This window comes from Mesoplodon bidens (assembly GCF_964165515.1).
Source record: "Mesoplodon bidens genome assembly, chromosome: 9".
NCBI classification, from domain to species: Eukaryota; Metazoa; Chordata; class Mammalia; order Artiodactyla; family Ziphiidae; genus Mesoplodon; species Mesoplodon bidens.
The window spans coordinates 6,735,942-6,758,513 of record NC_138166.1 but is presented as its reverse complement, the minus strand read 5'-3'; the positions used below and the strand labels follow the sequence as shown (position 1 = coordinate 6,758,513).

General features: G+C 37.3%; 1 protein-coding gene across 2 annotated transcripts in view; it reads right to left on the bottom strand.

Moving 5' to 3' along the window:
• The window catches only part of MAGI2 (membrane associated guanylate kinase, WW and PDZ domain containing 2), a gene marked incomplete at its 3' end in the record, with an annotated part of 1,332,164 nt that extends 1,309,593 nt beyond the window's left edge, over positions 1-22,571 (bottom strand). For both annotated transcript variants that reach the window (XM_081243891.1, XM_081243892.1), the window contains exon 1: positions 21,970-22,571. In XM_081243891.1, coding sequence (XP_081100017.1) covers positions 21,970-22,270 — 301 coding nt within the window. In that variant the 5' untranslated portion in view covers positions 22,271-22,571. The remainder of the gene's footprint in view (positions 1-21,969) is intronic.
• Between the last annotated feature and the right edge of the window lies 1 nt (position 22,572).

Genomic DNA, 22,572 nt, shown 5'->3' with positions numbered 1-22,572 from the left:
TAAATTCAATAAACAACAATAGGCAGAGAAATCTGGCTTTACAAGTCACAAAGAAATCTTTTCTTCAGAGGAAAATATAATAATCTGGATATTTATAGAAATAGAGTTGAGATTAAATTGAAATACTACTTCCATAAACCATTCCAGCTTGAATCCATTCCCTTAAATCTGTTATAGTCCCATAACAATGGCTTCTATATCCTATGACCACTACCAAGAATTATCACCTTGCCATCGTGGTGTTTATTTGGTATGATTGGATGATTTAGAATATCATTATTTATTAACAACCTGGTCTATCTTTATTCTTGGCAAGTTATAAATACACAAAGAATGTTAAAATGCCTAGATTTAACACTGAATATAAAATTTCAAAATTGAAAATTATTATAATCATCACCATTTTAATGTTACTTGCTGGTCTACGAACAATCAGTAGAATCTTCAAAGTTGAGTGCAATGCAAAATGAACATGCAGCTGAAAAGATATCAGTACTGCATCTCTTTATTGGATTATATTGGATGACAACTCAGCTGAGTTAATACTCCACTGAAAATATGTAATTGTCATTGCTCACATTAGCCCAAGGCATGTCCCTTGGAAAACTTACTTTTAAGAACACAAAAATATCTAGTTTTCTATATTTTCCAATAGTTAAATATTTAGATGGCATTTTGGATATGTTTTACATAAAGCCTTTTTAAGCATGCCTTGTTTATCAATCATAAAAACAATAATAAAAGTAGACTATGTGTAGCTATATAAGAGAATTGACCTGTTTATAAGTTCCATATACTCCACAAGTCTATGTAAATATCCTCAAAACCAAATACACATCTGCAATGCTTCTATATTAAGCATATATTTTTCCATTTGAAAGAGTGCTTCACCACCTTTCATTAAAAAAATTATTCCACAGAACAGCTTTCAATCTGTTTTCATTTTGTTTGAATTAAATCAAATTATTTCAATATATAATAAATCTTGAACATAGACACTGTACTATAAGCCTTATTGACAAGTCAATAAATCAAAAGAAATGTTTTGATTTCTCTATATTTCTTAGCAAAATTTACAATGTTGCTGAAAAAAATTTTCTGCTCTCTACATTCAGTAGAGTTTTGTGGGATTTTTTTTTTTTTTTTTGGAAATTAGCAACGCAGGCAAAAGCTCTTTGTATAAGTTTATTGGAGAATCCTATATTTTTCACATATGTTAGAATTGACTTTTCTGTAATAATAAAATAATCAAATAATCTTACTGAATGTAGAGTCAGTCACAAGTCTACCAAATGAACAAGAGGATTCAGCAGCTGGCCTTAAAGATTATTTTCAAGTTAATGTGTGTCTTTTTAAAATAGGAGTTATAACTTAAAACAAAAATGCTATCCACTTAAAAGCTTAAATAAAAAAAGATGACGTTGGACTTCCCTGGTGGCACAGTGGTTAAGAATCCACCTGCCAATGCAGGGGACACGTGTTCGAGCCCTGGTCCAGGAAGATCCCACATGCCGTGGAGCAACCAAGCCCGTGTGGCACAACTACTGAGCCTGTGCTCTAGAGCCCATGAGCCACAACTACTGAGCCCACGTGCCACAACTACTGAAGCCTGCGTGCCTAGAGCCTGTGCTCTGCAACAAGAGAAGCCACCGCAATGAGAAGCCCGTGTACTGCAACAAAGAGTAGTCCCCGCTCACCGCAACTAGAGAAAACCCGCGCGCAGCAAGGAACACACAATGTAGCCAAAAATAAATTAATTAATTAAATATTTTTTTTAAAAAAAGATGATGTTAGCCAATAAAACAATGTTTCCATCAGGGAACACTATTCAGAAAATTAGAAAAATGTGTTTTGTTTTTAAGCTAAATGTATTAAAAGTAGAAGAAAATAATTTTCTGAAGAGGCAAGCATATTTATTGCAAAGAATGCTTGTGTACTTGACATAAATTCTTATTTGCTAAATAGGAAATTTTAGGTTTAATTTTTTAATATTCTAATTTAAAATTTAAACGTACAACAATAGCTGTCTCTTGCATTTAGTCATTTCTCTCCTTCATAGTGGCAAAATAAGGCTTTGCAGAATTTTTAGTTAGCCTTGGCAATTAGGACTGCATGGAAACAAATGACAGAGAGGCGACTTCACAAAGTGAGCGTCCAATTTGATGACTTTATTGACCTTATTCTCCACTCCCACTGAATCCTCAAGTTTATATAAAAGCCTCAGGCAACTTTATTAGAATGAGTTAAGTTCTTAGAGGTTTTTATCAAACCCTTTGTGTCCTTGAGAATAGAGGAAAAATTGTTTTTGTGCCACAAAGTTACTAAAGAAACATGGAGGAAAAAAGCAGCCTATAGGAATGGGTTTCTTGACTCCTACTCAATTGTCAGTTCCACAAGATTAATCCACACAAGTGTCTGGGGCCCCAAGCACAGACTACAAGAAAAATACTTAATAGTCTCCAAAGTGACCCCAAGTATGTAATCAGACAACTAATTATAAATACTGTTTACTATGTATGTACTAACACATATGTGCTCATAACCTCTACTTTTTCATATATTACATGTGCAAGGAATACAACAAAGCTCACCAAATACAAATCCATCTTCCCTCTAGCTTCTCTAACAGAAAAGGACAACAGCCTTATCTATCAGAGGCAAGGAAATGGCATCTTCCATACTACGTTACAGTGTTAAACTGTGCCCTGCACACACTTGGGTTTATGTCTGGAACACCAAAGAAGACCAAAATCAATATTAAATTGCTAACTCCAAATATTAATAAATGGTTTCTGCAGTGAAATAAAGACTGATAAGCTTGAATGTTAGCTTAAGGGAATAGCCTATTCTTTTCTTTCCCTTTCTATATTTGCTTTTGCTAAACTTCACTCAGGCTGGAAATAATCATAATAATTGGAACCAGCAGAAGGAAATAGCTGATCCTGCTAGGCAAGATGAAATAAAGCTGCAACCCAACTAATACTAAATATAAGCTCCACATGAGCATACTAGAACAAAACACCTGAGATAAGACAGTTCTTTGGAGCCAAATCCCCAAGTTTACATTTTACAAGTAGATACATTTTGGAAATGCAATATTTATAAAGTATCTTGATGCCACTGAGTGTAAACAAACAGCAGATTTATGTCAAGTGTAGCAGTAAGACTAACAATTTCCTAGAGGGTAAGGAAGAAGACAAATAAGAACTGTTTGATCTCTGAAAAAAATATTCATATAAAGGGATAATGTAATAAACTTTCAAGTTCACAAAATAAAATTTGTTTAAAAACTTCAGAAAGCATAAAAACACTGTTAAGGGCGTTTTAAATTCTTCATCATTTGTAGAATTTGTTTCTCCTTGTCTTTTAACACAGTCCTGTTATAGTATTTTTATAGTTGCCAATGATGTATGCTATGCAATACTGAGACAGCAGAATAAGAAATATTATAACACTTCTAAGGTGCTTATGATTTCAACATGAAAATTAGGGATTAATTTTGAAGTGTCTGAATCATTCTAAGACAGGAAGAAAGAAAAGAAATACATGTCATCTCTAACAGAAATTCTGAAGTTTTGGAAAGGGAAACAGAACTAGAAAAGTGACACAATATTTGGGTATTAACAACTGTCTGCTCTGCAGTTTTCGGCACCCATCTAGGGTACTGGATCATTAATTCTCTAGACTGTCCTGTTTCAGTAACACAATAAAGTAGATAAGAGTATGGGCTTTTAAGTCAGGCTGCCATTTAGTACTGAGTGACCTTGGGCAACCTGAGCGACCTTGGGCAAGTAATGAAACTTTATGCTTCAGTTTCCTCAGGTTTAACTGAGATGATAAATATCACTTTCCTCATAGAGTTAATGTGAGCCTTCAATGAATGTACTTAGATGTGAAGTGGGGCTTTTCCTGTTTTCCTGGAATGTAGCTTCATAGATGAGGACAATGGGAAATAAGCAAGTTATCAATTATATCCATGGTAAAACCAGTCCAAAGACCATCACTCCCAATAGCCCAGATGAGAAGACTAAGTATTTGAAAAAGAGATTCCACAAAAAAGATTCCTTGAAGGGAATCTTAATAGACAATGAAGTGTCATCTCACCTTCCTTCTCAGACTGTGCTGCACATAAGAAAGTGGTCACTCACGAGGATTACTCCCAGACTAGCTGCTTGTTAAATTCTTGAAACAGTCATAGTTGCCCCATGCTGCTACCCACAAGCAAACTCTGAGAGAGTTCTTGGATGAACTTGAAAGGTTTCTCCATAAGCCTGGGGATATTCATAAAGACAGGGATTTATGCCCACTTCTTGCCATAGAATCCTGAAGGTGGGAGCTTGGGTGGAGCTGCCCATGATACTGGAACATGAAGAGATGTGGCTGAATTTCCACATGATGAGTCAAGGATATATGAAGTTTTCCTCCTCCTTTGACCTGGCCTCAGTGGAGACAGGTAGAGCGTGGATAGAGGTGGAGCAAATAAAGCAAAGAAACAGACCACACTTTTTCATTATTGGGTTCCAGAGTTCCTGATCAAGATTAAGCTCAAAAGAGAGGAGAACCTTTCGATTGGATGCAAGGTTAAAGTTTGTACAATAATTTGAGCAGACTACATTTTTTAATACCGGAAAGTGAGACTATTCTGTTACACAAAAGTAAAAACAACTATAAGGTGGGGTGGTGAGGTCTTTAGTAAAGCAGGGGTGAGAGGAAAATTAATTTTTCTTGTTTGTACCCTTTGAGTCCAACCTGTTTAATACACTGGTCACATGAGAAAGTACATGTGGCTGGAATGTAATAAGTGGTCAATATAACCTAGCAGGGTTTGTTATTATTACTAAATATTTTTTATTAATTGCCCCTAAGTAAATTCAACAATGCTTACATTGCAGGGCTATGTAACATGAACTTTCAAGTTCAACATGAATTACTTCAGGGAATGTCACATGAATACCTAAACTGAAAAATAAGAAAATTTACTGATTTACCTATCAACCAAATACATCAAAATATCAAGTGGAAAAAAGAAAAGGAGAAAATACTCTTAGTACAAAAATGTGTACTGTGTTTTTCTTGACTGAGCTCTTATTTCTGATTACTCAGACAATTTAAAGATGTTTTTAAAGGGATGGGACATGAACACCATTTTATTACTAATTTACTATGTACCACTTAATCTACCACCTCTACATTTTCCTTAGTTCTCAAATAGAGCAATTTTCTCTCCTAGAACAGCCTGAAACAATTCTCCTCCTAGATGAAAATCTCCCTGCTGGAGCAAAATAGCCAATTTAAATGTCCCAATAAAGAAGATCTTTTCATCTAACTAACCTAACCTTCTAAGCTACCTTCTAATACTGGAGGTCTGTGGCAATGTCATTCCGCCTCAATTATTAGTAGCTAAACTCTCTCAGATGTTGATGGGTAATCAACTGAGCAAGCCAGCTTTTTACAGGGCTCATACTATTTTGAATCAAGTAAGCATACGTTATACATGTTACATATGTTAAACTATTTAACACATAACTTTTAAATTAAACAGAAATGGATTCCTTTCACAAGTTTCAGTGTAAGTATGGAAATGATACACTAGGAAAATTTTGTGATTTGGATTAATGATGGGCAAGAATGCATTTCAGAACAAAATAGGGCACATTTGGAGGAAAAAATAACACTTTTAGCAAAATGATTCTCATAATGGATGAGGTAGGTAGTGATCACGTTGCCAAAAATCTACCACAGCATAATATAAAGAGTTGTGAGTATATTCAAAAATAAATTATTTGAAATGTTTAAAAATATTTTTCAAGGATATAGCTGTAAACTAAAATGATTATACTTACCAATGTTTGTTAATTATGGGCAGAGGTTCTATATGTAGATGATGGTTAATTTTATGTGTCAACTTCACTGAGCCACAGGGTGCCCAGATATTTGATCCAACATTATCCTAGCTGTGTCTGTGAGGGCATTTTTGGATGAGATTAACATTTAAATCAGTAGACTGAGTAAAGTACACTGCCCTCCCTAATGTGGGTGGGCCTCATCCAATCAGTTGAAGACCTGAACAGAACAAAAGGGCTGACCCTCCCCCAGTAAGGGAGACTTCTTACTCCTACCTGACTGCCTTTGAACTGGGACATCAGTTTTTCCTGCCTTTAAATTCAAACTGAAACATCAGCTCTTCTTGGGTCTCAGGTCTGCTGGTCTTCAGACTAAACTACACCATCAGCTTTCCTTAGTCTCCAGTTTGTCAACTTACTCTGTGCATATTGGGACTTGTCAGCTTCCATAAACACATGATCCAATTCCTTATAATAAACATCTTCCTCTTTCTTTCTCTCTCTCTCTCTCTCCCCTCATATATACATATATATGTCTCCTATTGGTTCTGTTTCTCTGGTGAACCCTGACAAATATAATGTTTCAAATAAATCAACTATTACAGGGAAAGAAGACCTTTATCATTCATCCATTCAAAATGTTACCTAAACATTCTACATATTTTCTGGCATCATTCCAAGTACTAGGGAAATAAACACAAATTAGATGTTGTCCCTACTGGATGAATTCCAGGTCTAATGCAAGTGACATATCTGACAACTTTATCAGCCAACCACTGTTATAGCAAATAGAAATGAGTAAATATGTTGTTGTGATACTAAGAATCAGGAGCTCTGGATCTAATCCTCACGTACCAATAGCGGATAAAATACATGAACCTTGAGATCTTGAGATGTATATGCCATTCTTTTAATTTATAACCAAAATTATATACCACATACAGTTCAAAATACTTTATATTTCATTTCTGGGACCCTGAACTAGAGAAGATACCTGAAAGAAAGAAGATAAAATTTTGAGTGCTCAAAAATATGCACAGTCCTACCACTGCCACGTGGGAACATTTGAATAATTTTATGTGACAGAGAAGGTAATTCATTACAAACATAGTTTCAATGAAGAATTCCTAGTAAAACTTAGAGAAGAGTTTGGATTTTCAAGGTTTACCCCAAATATAGCCTAGAATATTACATCAATGGTCAAATATCTTGGTCTCAAAATAGCAGCTCACAGAACCAGAAAATGAGGCAGTTTTACTTCTGTGACCTCTGAATTAAAACTAAAAACATACAGCGGATAAAGGCAGCACTGCTGAAGACAAGAGTTCCCACTATTATTGTTTGTATATGACTTGCTAGAAACATTATCTTTAGTGCTTAACAGTGATACATTAACATTAAAAATCCTTATATGATAAATATATCCTATACGATACATATTATAAAGAACCCAATTTAAAAAGTGGTTAGTACATTATTACAGATTTATGTTCCCCCCTACCCCCGACACCCACCCTCTAAGTTAGAAGTACTAAGTAAAGAAGATTATATACGCAGGCCTGTTAAATACAGGCATCCCTCAAATTCCCATTCTTGGCCTCCTTTCACTCTCAATGCTCTTATAAAGGGACCAGAGCTCCCTGAAGGGCTACAGCTACCATCATAAAAAGAGCATAACTCAACTCTCTAATCTGCAGCTCCAGCAATTTTGTGAGCTCAGATGTATGTGACCAACAACTGTTGAACATCAGAAACGTGCCATCTGCCAGGAACCTCAAACATATTATATTCCCAGGCACTCATTTTTTTCCACTCACTGTTTCAATTGAAGCAACATGAAATAAGAAAATCTGTTAAAAATTAAAAATAGGTCATTTTATAACTTTATTCTTTTAACTCACTATCTCTAACTCCAAGGCCTAGTCTCAATTGTTTTAAGTAAATTTCTGGTGAATATAATCATATTACTTATTCACTAAGAGTCATATATGCTGAAAATAGCATGCTGCTTCTTCCACAGTTGTCCAAGACAGCAATTTTCGATTTCTAGAACAGCCCGAAGCCACTTCTACTGTAGATTAAATTTTAACATCTGTAGTTAATGGCATCTTCATCTACTCTGAACATCCACCCCCAGGGCAGTTATCTTCGACTCCTGCCTCCTCTTCACCACTACTTCCCAATCACTTGGATATAAATCCTTATCCATCCTGCCTCTATAATATGTCTCCAGTTCATGTCCTTCCATTCCCACTGCTGATTCCAGACCTTAGGCCTTGCTCTCACTTTCTTCTCCTCTCAATACATACCTCACACCACATTTCCTCCCTGCCCCCGCACCTCAAAAAACAAAACCCAAAAAACCCAATTACTTTGATTATGCTTTTCCCTTGTTCAGATACCTTCAGTGGCTTTACTCACCTAGAGAATAATGTCCAAACTCTTTAGGTTTTCATTTAATACCTTCCCTGATATGATTCTAAGTTTCCTTTCTGGAAAAATCCTCAGTTGGTATCAAGATTACTTAGCTACCCCTTTCACTAGCCTCACTGATCTGTATTTAGTTCTCTCTACAGGAGGGTCATTTTCACCCTCTCCCACCTTTGGTCATGCTCTCCTCTCTGCTTTCTATGCCTCCCCACCTCCCACTCATGCATTAGAGCCCATTCCAAAGATCCCTTATGCTGTGAAGCACCCACACACACATACACATACCCTCAGTGATCTTCCATCTCTTAAGTAATAACATTTCCAACTAAGCTACACTAAAGTTTTAGAAAACATTTCCATAGGCATTACCTTCTTGGATTCTAACAAGCATTCTATAACATATGAGGTGACTGAGGCTCAAAGAAAGTTAATAGCCCCATAAGGACATGATAGCAATGAACTTGGGACTGGAATCCAATTAAGTCCTCTTACTCCAGGATCCACACTCCTTACATTATATTCCTCTGCTTCTTCCTTTCCCTCCTTTGTGCTCTAAAAGCAGTATGTTTATTTCTGTACCATTCCACTAAAACTCAGTGTTTTAAGGTTAGCTTTGTATGTGATTGCTTCTTCTTCTACTCTGTAGTCTTGGAAGGTAGGGTCTGACCATTACTATTTTAATGCCAAGACCTAGTTTAGCATGACACAAAACAGAAGTATAATAAATAATTATTTATTCAATTAATCAAAGGATCTTAATTTGCTAGAATATTTTTATTGATAAAAACATGTACTTATGTGACAAAGAAACTCAAGCTCAAGTCACTTCCATCATAACACACACACACACACACACACACACACACAAACACCTCTATCTCTTTTAACATGCATCTCCTAGATAGATAACTGTCCATTACCTTTCCTACTGAACAGACTTCTTGAAGGAGTGGGAGGCACGTGCTATTTCCATTTTCTTACTTCCTATTCACTCTTCAGACCTGTGACATGAACTCTTCTGCACCACCCACTCCAATGAAATGACACCAAACAAAGGTGACCTCCATTTTTGCCAAATGCAATGGAAATGTTACAGACATCATCTTTCTAACCATTTTTGCTGTGTTCAGTGGTGCTGACCACTCACTCAGTGTTAAGACTGTTCCGATAACAGTCTTAGTTTCCTTCCTGGGATCCCCTGACTTCTGAAACGTAGATGCCACAGTGTTTCCTTGTTCTTTTTGCCTTTATTTTCTCTCACTGGATAATCTCATATTCACTAATTTACACATTCAGCCCCACTCACTCTTCTGAATTTCAGACATGGGATATTCAGATGTCTACCACTTGAATTCTTTCTGCACATCTCATATTAAATATATCCCAATGGAATTACCTTCTCCCCAAATCTACACCTTGTCACCAGTCTCTATAATGATTGGCACCCCCTAAAAGACACCAGAAAATCAGCAAGACTCCTTTCTTTCTCTTTGTCCCCATACAATCACGTGTACTGACAATTTTACCATCCATGGTTTTCTTACCTCAGACCTCTCTTTCCCATTCCTACCCTCATTATTATAGTTCAGGACCCCAAAACCTCTCCTCTGGGTAAATCTATAGCCTCCTGAATGGTCTTCCTGCCTCTTTCTTCAACCTCCTTTAATTAGGTTTCTTCATTGCCTACATGTGTTCCATGAAATGTTGCCTACAGTTGCACTCACTGGGAAAACAATGCACAAACACGACCTTCTTAATCCTGTTCTTAAAACCTTTCTAACACAGAGAGGCAAGCTAGCATACTGCCTAAGATGGTACCTAGGTTAAATCCTGGCTCTGTTAATTATTATGTGGCTTTGGGCAAGTTTCTTCATCTCTCTGGGCTCATTTTCTTATCCGCAATGGAGTTCATGATAGTACCTACCTTGTAGAGGTAAAATCAATTAATATTTACTTAAAGTATTTAGAACACTACCTGACATATAATAAGCACCGCACAAACGTTTGTCATTAATGACGATGTTAATAATAATAAAGCAGTAATACTCAGTGGTTCGCCATTCTGTTCTATATGATAGCTTAGCCCAATCTAATTGCCCTAGCTCATTTATTACTACTGTCTATATTAAATTCCAGACTTTAGTACTTAGAAACTCTTCTTTATCACATTCCTAGAAACTCTCAATATCAATGCCTCCTTGCCTTTTTCTCTAGAAGGGTCCTCCTACCCTCCTCACCTGATTTCCTAGTGAAGTACTCTCTTCTCCATGAACTGTTGCTTGAAACCTCAGGAGAAACCAGGTACCCTTCTGCTAAGCATAGACCTTCTGAAATATGTATGCCATTCAAAATTCTTACTTATAGTAATTGTTAAACCAAATTGAATATTAACATACAGTATATATGATAATTATAACATCAAACAATATATGTGTGTGAAATATATACATATACATTATATATATAGTATTGAGCCTATACTGTACTCCAGGCCTTAAGCTAAGCATCCTATAGGCATTATAACATTTATGCCTCATAAAATCTTTGTAAAGTAGGTTTGTAATGACACTTGTTTTACAAAGGATGGAACTGATGTATAGAGATGTGAAATAACTTGTTCAATTCACAGCTAGCATGGGAGTAGAGCTGTGACTGGAATCCACATCTGTCTGTCTCCGAAGTTCCATGCTCTTAACTATACACTGCACTGTCAAGTTCCTGGCACAGGATCAAGATTTACACACCTTACTATGATCACTATCTAGCAGAGTGCCTAGAACATAAGCACAACATTAAAATATATAGAGTCCATGTAACTACTTGAACTGTAATCCATACTGCAGAATACTAAGAACTCATATTTCTTCTCCAAAATGTTTTTTCTTACCTTTTATTCTGATTACATAATGGATGCTATCCATTATGTAATGAAAGAACCTTCTCCTTAATGATTTTTAACTCAGATCACATAGTCATACCACAGGATGGACTAGTTGAGGATGCAGATGATGTCTTAATGAAGTCTTATTCATCTTTTTATCACCGGTCTCTAATCCAATGCCAGATAGAGAATAGGTTACCAATAAATGTTCATTGAATAATAACTAGATGAATTCTAGCTCTGGAAGAATGGTGTTGCAACATTTTTGATGAGTCAGTTTATAATTATACACTCCTGGATCAATGGCATAGACATTTGTAAACACTACATAATTCCAAAAATATTTCAAAATATTTCTGGCACGCATTGGTGGGTATATTTTTGTAGCTGGTTTCCTTTCTTGATTATGTTCTCTTTTGGATAATGTTAAAATAAATTTGTGTTCCCACATATTTTACTTCTGAATGCTCACAATTTTCTGGAATTTAAAACAGAGGTCCAACCAGAGCAAAACTGAATGAGATAATAGAGACATACCTAGAATTTGACTGAGCTTATGTTCCAGGAAAATACATCTTAGTTTATTCTTCACATAGATTTCTGTTTTTGAAGGATATTCACCAGTGCTCCCCAAAACAATAAAATAGGAATAAAATACTTATTTTTATACCATTTTACAGTTATATCAATCAAAAGATTTTGGCCTCAAAATAACAGAAAACCCAATCCAAATGGCTTAAAATATCTTGTGTACTGTTAGCTCAATAACAAGAAGTCCTAAGAGAGGACTAGTTTGGGCTCATTGTTTTAGCAGACTATCAAGGAGCCAGTAACTTTATATCACTCAGTTCTGCCATTCTCCAACTTTGGCCACTCTCCCCATGATCAAAAGATGGCTACAGTTGCCCCAGGTATCACCTCCATGTACAGCAACTTCCATAGACTGAAAAATGAATAGATCTGTCCTAGATCTTATTTTAAGTACTAAGAAGTTTCTCAGAAAGTCCCCAAGGGGCTTCACTTTACTTTTCATTACTTAGAGCTGGGTTATAAGCCATTTCCTAAAACAATCATTGGCAAAGAGATGGAATTACCATGCTTGGTTTAGACTAGTCTAAGTTCATTCCCTTGGGATAAGGCTGACATAATATGAAACACATGGCATAGCATCACATCAGCGTGTGGCTACTTGAACAAAACTGGTGTTCTGTTCAGTAAGGAATGAAGGGAGGGGGAAAAGAAAAAATGCATTCCAGGTAGACAACCAACAATGTCTCTAATAACTTTGTGACTTTCTAAGGTCTGTCTGAAAGCATATTCAATGAAAGCAAAGTACCTCCTTATTCAATGCTAAAAGAGTCAATTTCCCCAAGGATAAAGGGTGTCATGATACTCTTCACATTAAGACAATGAAGAATTTCCAATTATTTTAAAAGGGAGACTTGGGATGAGAATATAAAAGGATATTTTCTTGATTCACAGTAGTAGGGCTATTAAAGATATACATTTTAGGGCTTCCCTGGTGGCACAGTGGTTGAGAGTCCGCCTGCCGATGCAAGGGACACGGGTTCGTGCCCCGGTCCGGGAGAATCCCACATGCCGCGGAGCGGCTGGGCCCATGAGCCATGGCCACTGGGCCTGCGCAACCGGAGCCTGTGCTCTGCAACGGGAGGGGCTGCGGCAGTGAGAGGCCCGCGTACCGCAAAAAAAAAAAAAAAAAAAAAATTAAAAAGATATAAATTTTAAATAGTTCTTAGTAAAGTTTATGGTATGTACTTTATAAATTCATATATAGACACTCCAAAGCAAATTAATTGGACATAAGGAAAATGGCTTTAAACTAAAACATCAATGTAATTCGAATTATCATATTCTCCACTTCATAACAAAACCTCTTAGGACCCATGTTAATTAAGCTTAGTTTTTCTTGACATTTTCAAATTCTCAGTAAAGCAACCCTAGTACCTGTATTTTAGCTAAACACTTATAAGTTAGGCATCATTTAACTTATTTTTAAATGATTACTTCTTCAGAATTGTAATATATCACATATTCAAAGCATGTTGGATCCAGTCCTCTTATTTTACTCTGAGACAGCTAAACCAGTGCAATTTAAACTACTCTGTAAATATGGTATCAAGTTCATGAATAAGCATGCCCCTTATCTCTGCCCTTCCTTTGTTACATTAACATTAGGACATTATCCTAGGCATTTGTAGCCCACCAGCCACTTGGTGATGTAAATAAAAGTAACTAAAATCCAAACTATCAAATTCTTATTATCATTTCTTAACAACTAATATATATGAAATACAGAAATCATCTGGGCACTTGATTTCACTGTCTTTAGGTCTCCCGTTATCATAACTAATAAGGGTTAAAAATACCACTCACAGTTGGAAATTTATGGATACCTATGTAAGCTTTTCAGCTAGATTCGTCACACGTGGAATAATTTTATGTAACTCTGACTAAAGTGAGACTGTATCCTCACATGCATAAATGCCTTTCTGGGACTATTGATTTAAAAACTGGCACTGAGGGACTTCCCTAGACCTCTAGGGGTTGAGACTCCGTGCTTCCACTGCAGGGGGCACAGGTTTCAATTCCTGGTCAGGGAACTAGGATCGCACATGCTGCGCAGAGTGGCCAAAAAATAAATTTAAAAAAACCCCAAAAACTAGCATTGAACCTTAGTGTTTCAAAAGTGTGTGTGTGTTTCCATGTATACAAAGAAGCAGAACAGAACAAATTTGCTATTCACTAGAGGGGCTCTGCCACACTGAACTTAAGAAAAGGAAAGAAAAGGTACTTCCAACCAAAGAGGAAAAGGAGATAATGTTAGAGATAATGTTTCAGAAGAAATACTAAGAAGGAAGGTTGTAGTATTTTAACTGCAGATGGGTAAGAGCATCTTTGATAATATTCCTGCTTTTCCATAGAGGAATCCACTTCTGTCTAAAGCCCCAGTCCTAACAAAATGGCCATCCACTAAGTACCTGACTTGCCAGAAAGGCAAGATTACGGTTATGCATGTTCAGGGTGCTTTTGGAAGTAAGCCACAATTTGGGGGAGATTTTTGTGATCCTTTAGGCCTAAATGCTTGTTATTTTTTTGATTGAATAAACTTGACGTGTAACATTCTATAAGCTTAAGATGTACAGCAAGCTACTTTGATACACCTATATATTGTAGTATGTTGTAGTGATATTTATCACAGTAATAATTATAGTAAAATATTATTGTCTCTATTAATGCTTGTTATTTTTTGAAGAAACTTTGTCTACTAAAGAGTTGCTTTAACATCCTTATAGCACAGACTGCAAAGAAAGGCAAACTGGGTTCAACTGTGGACTGATCAGAATGCTTCATAGATGCAACATTGGACATTTCATATCTCTGAAACTTGCTCGTGCTTGCAAACCAGCTAATCAGATTTTGACAAGCTTAGGGTATGTTGCTAGATTAATCTGTGGGTTTCTACAGCACTTGTTATCCTTGAATTAATATATATTCCAGGTAAGTATGTACCTTCCTGTGCACAGTGATACAAAATACTAGGATAAGCACCATTGCTCACCTATAAAATGATAAATAAGTGTTAAAAATACATATAATTGGTCTTTGCATTTAACATTTTTACTGAGACATTCTCTATGATCTTTCAAGTGCAATGTAAAGTGCAAACAGCCCCTACGCTACCTGTAATCATGACAATATAAATAAGTCACTGTAACATTTGGGAAACTCATGTTTTAAGAAACTTCTTTAAACACAATGTAATATGAAAAATAGATAAATAAAATATACATTTTTTGTTAAACAAGTTTGCTTCTTCCTATTTCATTTCACAGTCACTTAATTAAACCCATGGCTATTTATAGAAAAATCTCTGATTTCCTATGCACGAGTTTCACTAAAGGCAGTTAAAAGGTTCAAAAAATTAATCCACAAATTTTATCATTAGAAAAGTCTATATCTTCAAAATATCTTTTACTTCACACTATAAAGGTTTATTCTTTCTTCTGTCACATATTTGTTTGGGGCCATTATTGTATATATGATGACTGCCATAAAAGTGAAATTTTTTTTAAGTAAACCAAAATAACTGAAAATAACACAAAGCTGGACATGGATTCATGTAACCATTACAGGGAGAAATGTTTTCCAAGGTAAAACAAGCCATGAAATATGTTAAATATTGAAACAAATCTAATTATTCATTTAAAATATCCACTCATTAACCTACTGGATCCTTGAAAATAGATGCACTGGATGCATCTGAGTTAATATTCAATCAGTTGTCAAAAAAGGAAACTTTTTTCTGTTACTTCTAGACTATCCAAAGCAGACAACATTGTATATTAAACTTTAAACAATTTTTTTTTAAGTTTTTAAAAGATTAATCTCCAAATGGAGTCTTTTTTAATAGAGTAACATGTCAATGAAATGTAATAATAGAAGCAATTATTAACTTCCTATGACAATATGAATATTTTACAAGAGTTTTAAGCAGATGCATATCCCTATATAAGTCTATGTAAAATCAGTACTTATCAACCTATTACTAAATTATCTATGCAAAATTAATTATAATTTACTTTTATTAAAGGAAATATCACATCAGTCCTTTCTGTAAACAGAAGAGAGGGAGCTGGGACTAGAACAGAAAAAATAATTAGAGAGTCACAATACTAAGCAAGTTGTAAGACCCTATTCCATGCTCCTTATCACGATAAATAGCCAGATTGTAGCTTAGAAAGATTTCTAAAAATTAATATTGGATTAATTGGGCAATTGGGATTGACATGTATACACTGATGTGTACAAAACTAATGACTAGTAAGAACCTACTGTATAAAAAAATAAATTAAATTAAATTAAAAAAGAGGGCTTCCCTGGTGGCACAGTGGTTGAGAGTCCACCTGCCGATGCAGGGGACACGGGTTCGTGCCCCGGTCTGGGAAGATCCCACATGCCGCGGAGCAGCTGGGCCCGCGCGGCTACTGAGCCTGCGCGTCCGGAGCCTGTGTTCTGCAACGGGAGAGGCCACAGCAGTGAGAGGCCTGCGTACCACCAAAAAAAAAAAAAAAATTAAAAAAGAAAATTAATATTGGGCACTGGACCTTCAAGGTAGATGTTCCTATTGAATTCTAAGAAGGGACTAAGTCAGCTGAAATGCTAAACTCACTGGGGGAGGCTAGTGGTAAATCCTTCATCTTTAAAGTGTTAATATAGAGAATTACTCATATTGAGCTGCTGATGTGCTCACAGATGCAAAGTAAACTTTTTGCTGAATTTTGATGTATTTTTCTTTATTATACATGGTTGACTGTGAACACTTAGGAATTAATTCTGTTTCGTTATTGCCCTTCTTTATGAGGTCTTGATCTCTAGCTAAGAAATAAAAGTTCTGCCTTAACACATGATAATAGTCGGGACTTCCCTGGTGGCACAGTGGTTAAGAATCCGCCTGCTAATGCAGGGGACATGGGTTCGAGCCCCGGTCCGGGAAGATCCCACATGCTGCGGAGTAACTAAGCCCATGCGCCACAACTACTGAACCTGTGCTCTAGAGCCTGCGAGCCACAACTACTGATCCTGTGCACCACAACTACTGAGGCCCGTGCACCTAGAGCCTGCGTTCTGCAACAAGAGAAGCCACCGCAAGGAAAAGCAGCTCCTGCTTACGGCAACTAGAGAAAGCCCACACGCAGCAACAAAGACCCAATGTAGCAAAAAATAAATAAATAAAATATGATTATATAAAAAAAACATGATACTAGCATCTAATAGTCACATGCAAGAAGTATAAATAAATTCCTAAGGTTAAATTAGTGAATTCTGATAGGATTTCTGTGCTTGTCAAACCTAGAGTAAATGATTCAATATATCCACCAACTGTTTAGGAGAAGAGATATGGGTACAAAGGGAATAAATAACTGGGGAAAAACTATGGCTAGAGTATAAAATAAATATAAAACATATCTTTACACATAAAGGTGGTATCAGTGCGAGTTATTTTTAAAACATGAAAACATGTTCCATTCCACTTAATGGCATTACTCTTCACATTAATGCTTTTCAAAGAAGACTACTACTTGCAAATTACTCATAGTATTAATTAGTCAATCATTTTCTATTTTTGTTAGTCTTCAATTAAGTGTAAAATATCTTGCAAGTTAAAAACATTTCATGTCACTAGCTCAAAATGACCAGTATGCTTGGAATAACATTTACTAACAACACTTACATAACGCTTATTATCTGCCAGACACTACATCATTTAAATACATAACTTATTTAATATTCTCAAGATACTATTACTACCCCAGGGTAGATAACTTGTTTATATAGCCAATACTAAGTGGCATATTCAGGATTCAAACCCAGACAGGCTACTTGGGAGACTACATTTAATGGCTACACTATCACAACTCTTGAGGGAAATGATTCAGCCAGGGACTGCTATGCATTTGAAAGCCATTGTTTAAACTACAAGCAGTCAGCGTTGTCAATTGTGAAAACTTTTTGCTCATTATGAATGTGAATGTGTGAATTTCAAGCAACTAAAAAGAAAAGTGAGCATAAGAAATATGGCAAAAGATTGTGTCGTATAAATGTTAAGAGCAGAAATGGTGGCACTTAAATACATTAGCTGTGATTTCACCCCAAGATTACTCTCATTCAAAACAAACACATACAAAAAGCAAACAGTCATATTTAGCATTCAAGGTCATATTACCTAAATCACGTACATTAAAAAATATACTGAAAAACTAAAGTAGCATCCCCCATAAATCATGCCCAAAGATAAGTGTCTCATTAACCTTGTTCCAAAACATTAAAGATGCTTTATCCTAAAAAAGTTAACTGATCAAATTGTTTAAACAATTCAATAAAATTGACATACATAAATTTCTATGGAGGAAAATCAATCTTGGAGAAAATTTGACACAATTTGTTTTCAGCTTTTCAAATAAAGGAAGCATAGAGGCTTAACTCTATGATACTACCTTGAAGTCAGTCAAAAAGAAAGCATGACTCAATAAATTTGGATCTTCTTTCCTTTGAAGGCATCTTTGAAAGGAGCAATAGGAGGGAGAGCAATGTACATCTTCTCTAGAACTGAATTTCAAAGGCTTTACTTGGCCCTTCTCCTACATAGGAAGAATTATAAAACGAGATCCTAAATGGGAAAATAAGTTCAGGCTATGTAGGTCCCCATGTGGTTTTAGATGCAGTAGCAAGGAATGTAGGACACAATGGTCTATGTAACTGGCTGCTGTGAACTTTAGTGCAGATTTTAAAAGAAAAGAAAAAAAAAAACTTTAGCTCTTCAGCACAGATCTCAAAATCACTCAAGAAACGTCCTTCAATTGCGTCCACTGCATTAATGAGATCATAGAACAGAAGTGCTAATTTAGATTAAATAGTTTGATGAGGAAAGTTTATTATTATAAACTAAAAAGCCATAGTTTATAAATAATAATAGGATGTGACAATAAAAGATATTTTTCATATGTGACTCATCACTGTGTGGATTAAATGCAGCTTAAATTAAAAAGAAATCCCTTGAATTTAATTAAATGGCTTTCAAAAATGGCTTTAAAAACATTTATACAATGTAGAAAAACTACATCTATTTGTCTAGTGTGTCTTAAAATTCTGGTAGTTCACCTTCTTTTAAAATTATGATAATTTAATTTTATAACAACTGTAATATAAAATTAGCCAAAAACATAAGTAAAAAGTGATTAAACAATGCAATTTTATCTGGTGCACTTTTAAATCAATATTCTTATTATTCAAACTTCTTTTCTTTGCAAAATCTGCCTCAGTTTACCTGATTACATATGTAGTTTCTGTATAATACCGAATGTTTGAATACTCGAAAATCAACTATCTCATTAATATTTTAAAACGAGCCATGTTTAAGTTTTTCAGTTATGCTAGTTTACTGGCTCTCTAGAAATAAGACTACTGAGCCAAGGGTCTCTAAATATTTTTCCAGCAAGTGAAATCTACAGTGAAACCCAAGACACACAGGCACTGTATCTACGGTTCTGAAATTTTCACTTTGCTTACAATGATAAAGTAAACCTATTATTATTTGACAAGGGAAAGAAAGATTTCAACAAGGGAATAGTATATGAATCACCATACATAGAAGAATATAAAAGAGGATTATATTTTCCAAAAAAGCTAAAAGAAGCAATTATTTTTGCTCCTTGGTTAGTGATTCAGGAGGTTAATCAGATTCCTCTGGGGGTTCTGTGAACATCATTATGAACATCAATCATCAATGGCTCAGTGAAGCGCAGAACTGAAGGTTAACACAGAATGAAAAGAAATTTTCCCTAAATATATCACATTATATGTGTATATGCCATGAGTTCTAAAAACAGTAATCTTCCAAATAAAATCTAACACAGAAGTTGAGTATCAGAGACTACCTTGGATCAAATCATGGAAGGATTTAAATGAGATCTAGTCCAGGTACCCGTCTTACATAAGAATCCATGGCACGTGGTCATTGGCCTCTTCATAAACACAATGATGGGGGCTCATGAGTTCACAATATAGTCCACAGATTTTTTTAAAGCTTTATTTAGAATCTTCTTAATAAAAGTAAAGATGCTTCATCCTTTAAACATTTTCATAGATTCATCTTAGTTTGACCCTATAGAGTATCACAGGATAGTCAGAATTCCTTTCCTTACTTGATAGCTTTTCAATATTTAATGATAGCTTTCATGCTTTCACTTTTCCAAGTCTTTCCACTGGATTTTATAGAATAGATTGACAATACCCAACAATCTCCCTTTCTTTCTTTTCTTTTCTTGCTGCTAGAGTTACAGTTTGGGAAGGTCCATCTCAAAATACAGTGCTCAGAATGAGTACATTAAAATGTGGTATTAATTATAAACTATAATAGGACAATCACCTCCTTCATTAGGATATTATCATTAGTCCAACTAAACAATGTCTTAAGGTTTGCAGCCACTTTCCACTACAAATACCAACCTTGTTGCCAACAAAACCATGGTCATCAATTGTAAAGCAGATTTTTGGACTCAAAACCAAAACCTTACATTTATATCTATTGCTGCAAGATAGTACCATGACATCAAATATGTTAACATGAACGCCTATATTTGAGCCTCTGGTATGTCATCTTGAAAAATAGTAAGATATTCTATTTGCCTTCCTACCAAACTCATATTCTTCAGTTTCATTCAGTATGGAGCTATGTTGACCTACAAGTCAATGTTCACATTAGCCCACCTCAAGTCATCAGCTACTAATACTCAAGAATCCCCAATGAAAAACTCTTTTTGTCTGGCAATTTACAGTTAAGAAATTTTCACTGAGATTTCATTTTTCACTGGCTTACTTTTAAAACTGGTTTATAGAGAAGAATAGCTCCCTAAGAGTGTTTCATATCCCCCCAAGAGTGTTTCTTGACAGTTGATCATGCAGTAAGATTAAGTGGTTGCTCAAAATGCAGGCAATGACAGCTCAATTCCATCTATGAGGCGAGACAAACAATGTATCACCAACAAGAAACCTTTAGATTGATGTGAATGTGCACATATACATACATGCCACACACGAGATGCGAATGTGAGCTACAAAATATATGAAACCCCACGTGGAAAACAAAGATACACTACTTTATTCGAGCTAAAGTTGTCCTCTTTCCAAGAAACTTTTATCTCCCTCTTCCCTCCTACGGACCATAATTTTCTTTCAGGCAAAGACAGCGAGAGAGTTCTGCAAGAGCCCATCAGAGCCTTCAGCTGAGCCTCATCTAAACCAGGTTGGAGCTGACCGAGCCTGAGTTGTAACCAGCTGGCTTTTCCATCCAACTCCTCCTCAGAAACACGTCCCCCTCCCCCCTCTGCCCAAATCCGAAGCCAGAGGGGAGTCCAACCACAGAGAACTTCCACTCAACATAATGTTCATAGTAAAGAACATTCCGGTAACCACGTCTCTCCTCCTGACCCCCAACGCTAGAACCCGCTGCTAGTGCCGCGCCTTCCTCGCGCACCGCCTCCCGCGGGCCAGTTCGGGGTGAGCGCCCGGGTTAGTCAGTGCGCACGTGACGCGCGGTGCCCACATGACACGATCGTGGGCGGGGGAGGGGGACAGGGGAGTGAGGCAGGGAAAAAGTTAAGGAAGACCCGTCCAAGCGCCCTAAGCAATCTGCCCCGTCCCTTCTTCGTCAACTAGTAGCTCAGGGATTCCCCCAAGGCGTCTTCAGTCCAGCTCCCGAAACGGAGGGCGCAGCTCTCTGCTCGTCCCGCCACCCCCTACTCCTCCCCGCCCTGCTGGTGATGCCGCTGCACCCTCAAGTTGCTCCTTCCTCCCCTTTCTCCCTTCTCCCCTTTCTCCCTCCCTCCTTTTCTTCCTTCCTTCTTTCCTTCCCTCCCTCCTTCCTTCCTTCCTTCCTTCCCTAAAAGCTCTTCATCCACTGCGGGCCGTGCCGCTGACGCACATTGAATTGCCCCGGGAGCTCGCCTGCACCTCCGAGGTCACACAAGGCCGAACACCTACCAAAGGGCAGGGGATAACTGCGCAAACAAAGTTGCACGCCCCACCGCAATCCGACCCTCCCTTCCACCGAGCCCCCCATTCGGAACCCCGGCAAAGCCCACTTGCTCTGCCGGTTCTCTCTCGACCTCACCCCACCGTCGCGCAACACACCCCCTTCCACACGCGAGCCTACACGCGAGCCCACCCTTCCATTATGCCCCGCGCTTGGAGCGGTCCAGCCTCCTGGCAAAACACCGAGCAAGCCGCTGCGCTCACCTTGCTTGACACACTTGAGCCGGAGGGGATCCTTGCAGTGTTTGATCACGGCCAGCACGTCCCTGATGGTGAGCCCCGCCACGGGGGTCTCGTTTACTTCCAGCAGCAGTTCCTCAGACACCAACTTGCTGCCGCTCTCATAGGCCACCTTGCCGGGCTTCACCTCCCCCAGGTAGGGGAACTGTCCATTCTCGGCGCCCCCCTTCAGTTCGAAGCCCAGCTGGCCCTCCGGGTTCCTGCCAATGACACTCTCATGGACTTTGCTAGTCCAGTGGCTTTTCTTTTTCAAGCTTTTGGACATGGCAGTGGGGTGAGTCGCCTCAGCTCCTGAGGGATTCCTTTGGGGTAGGGGAGTTGGTGCTGAGAGAATGAGGATGAAGGAGCCAGGGGGCCAGGAGGTGAGAAGAGCAGACTTTGCCTTCCTCCCGCCTCTGTTCGGTGCTTTCCCTCTTCTTTGGATGGAGTGTGGACGAGGAAGGGGGAGGATGACAGGGACGGCTGGGCAGAGGTAGGAGAGCTTGGGTGAGGTTGTGCTGTCCCTTGAATGACACTCAAGGCTGTGGCCCCGCAGCAGAAGAGAGCTGTGGTGGTGGCGGCAGCAGC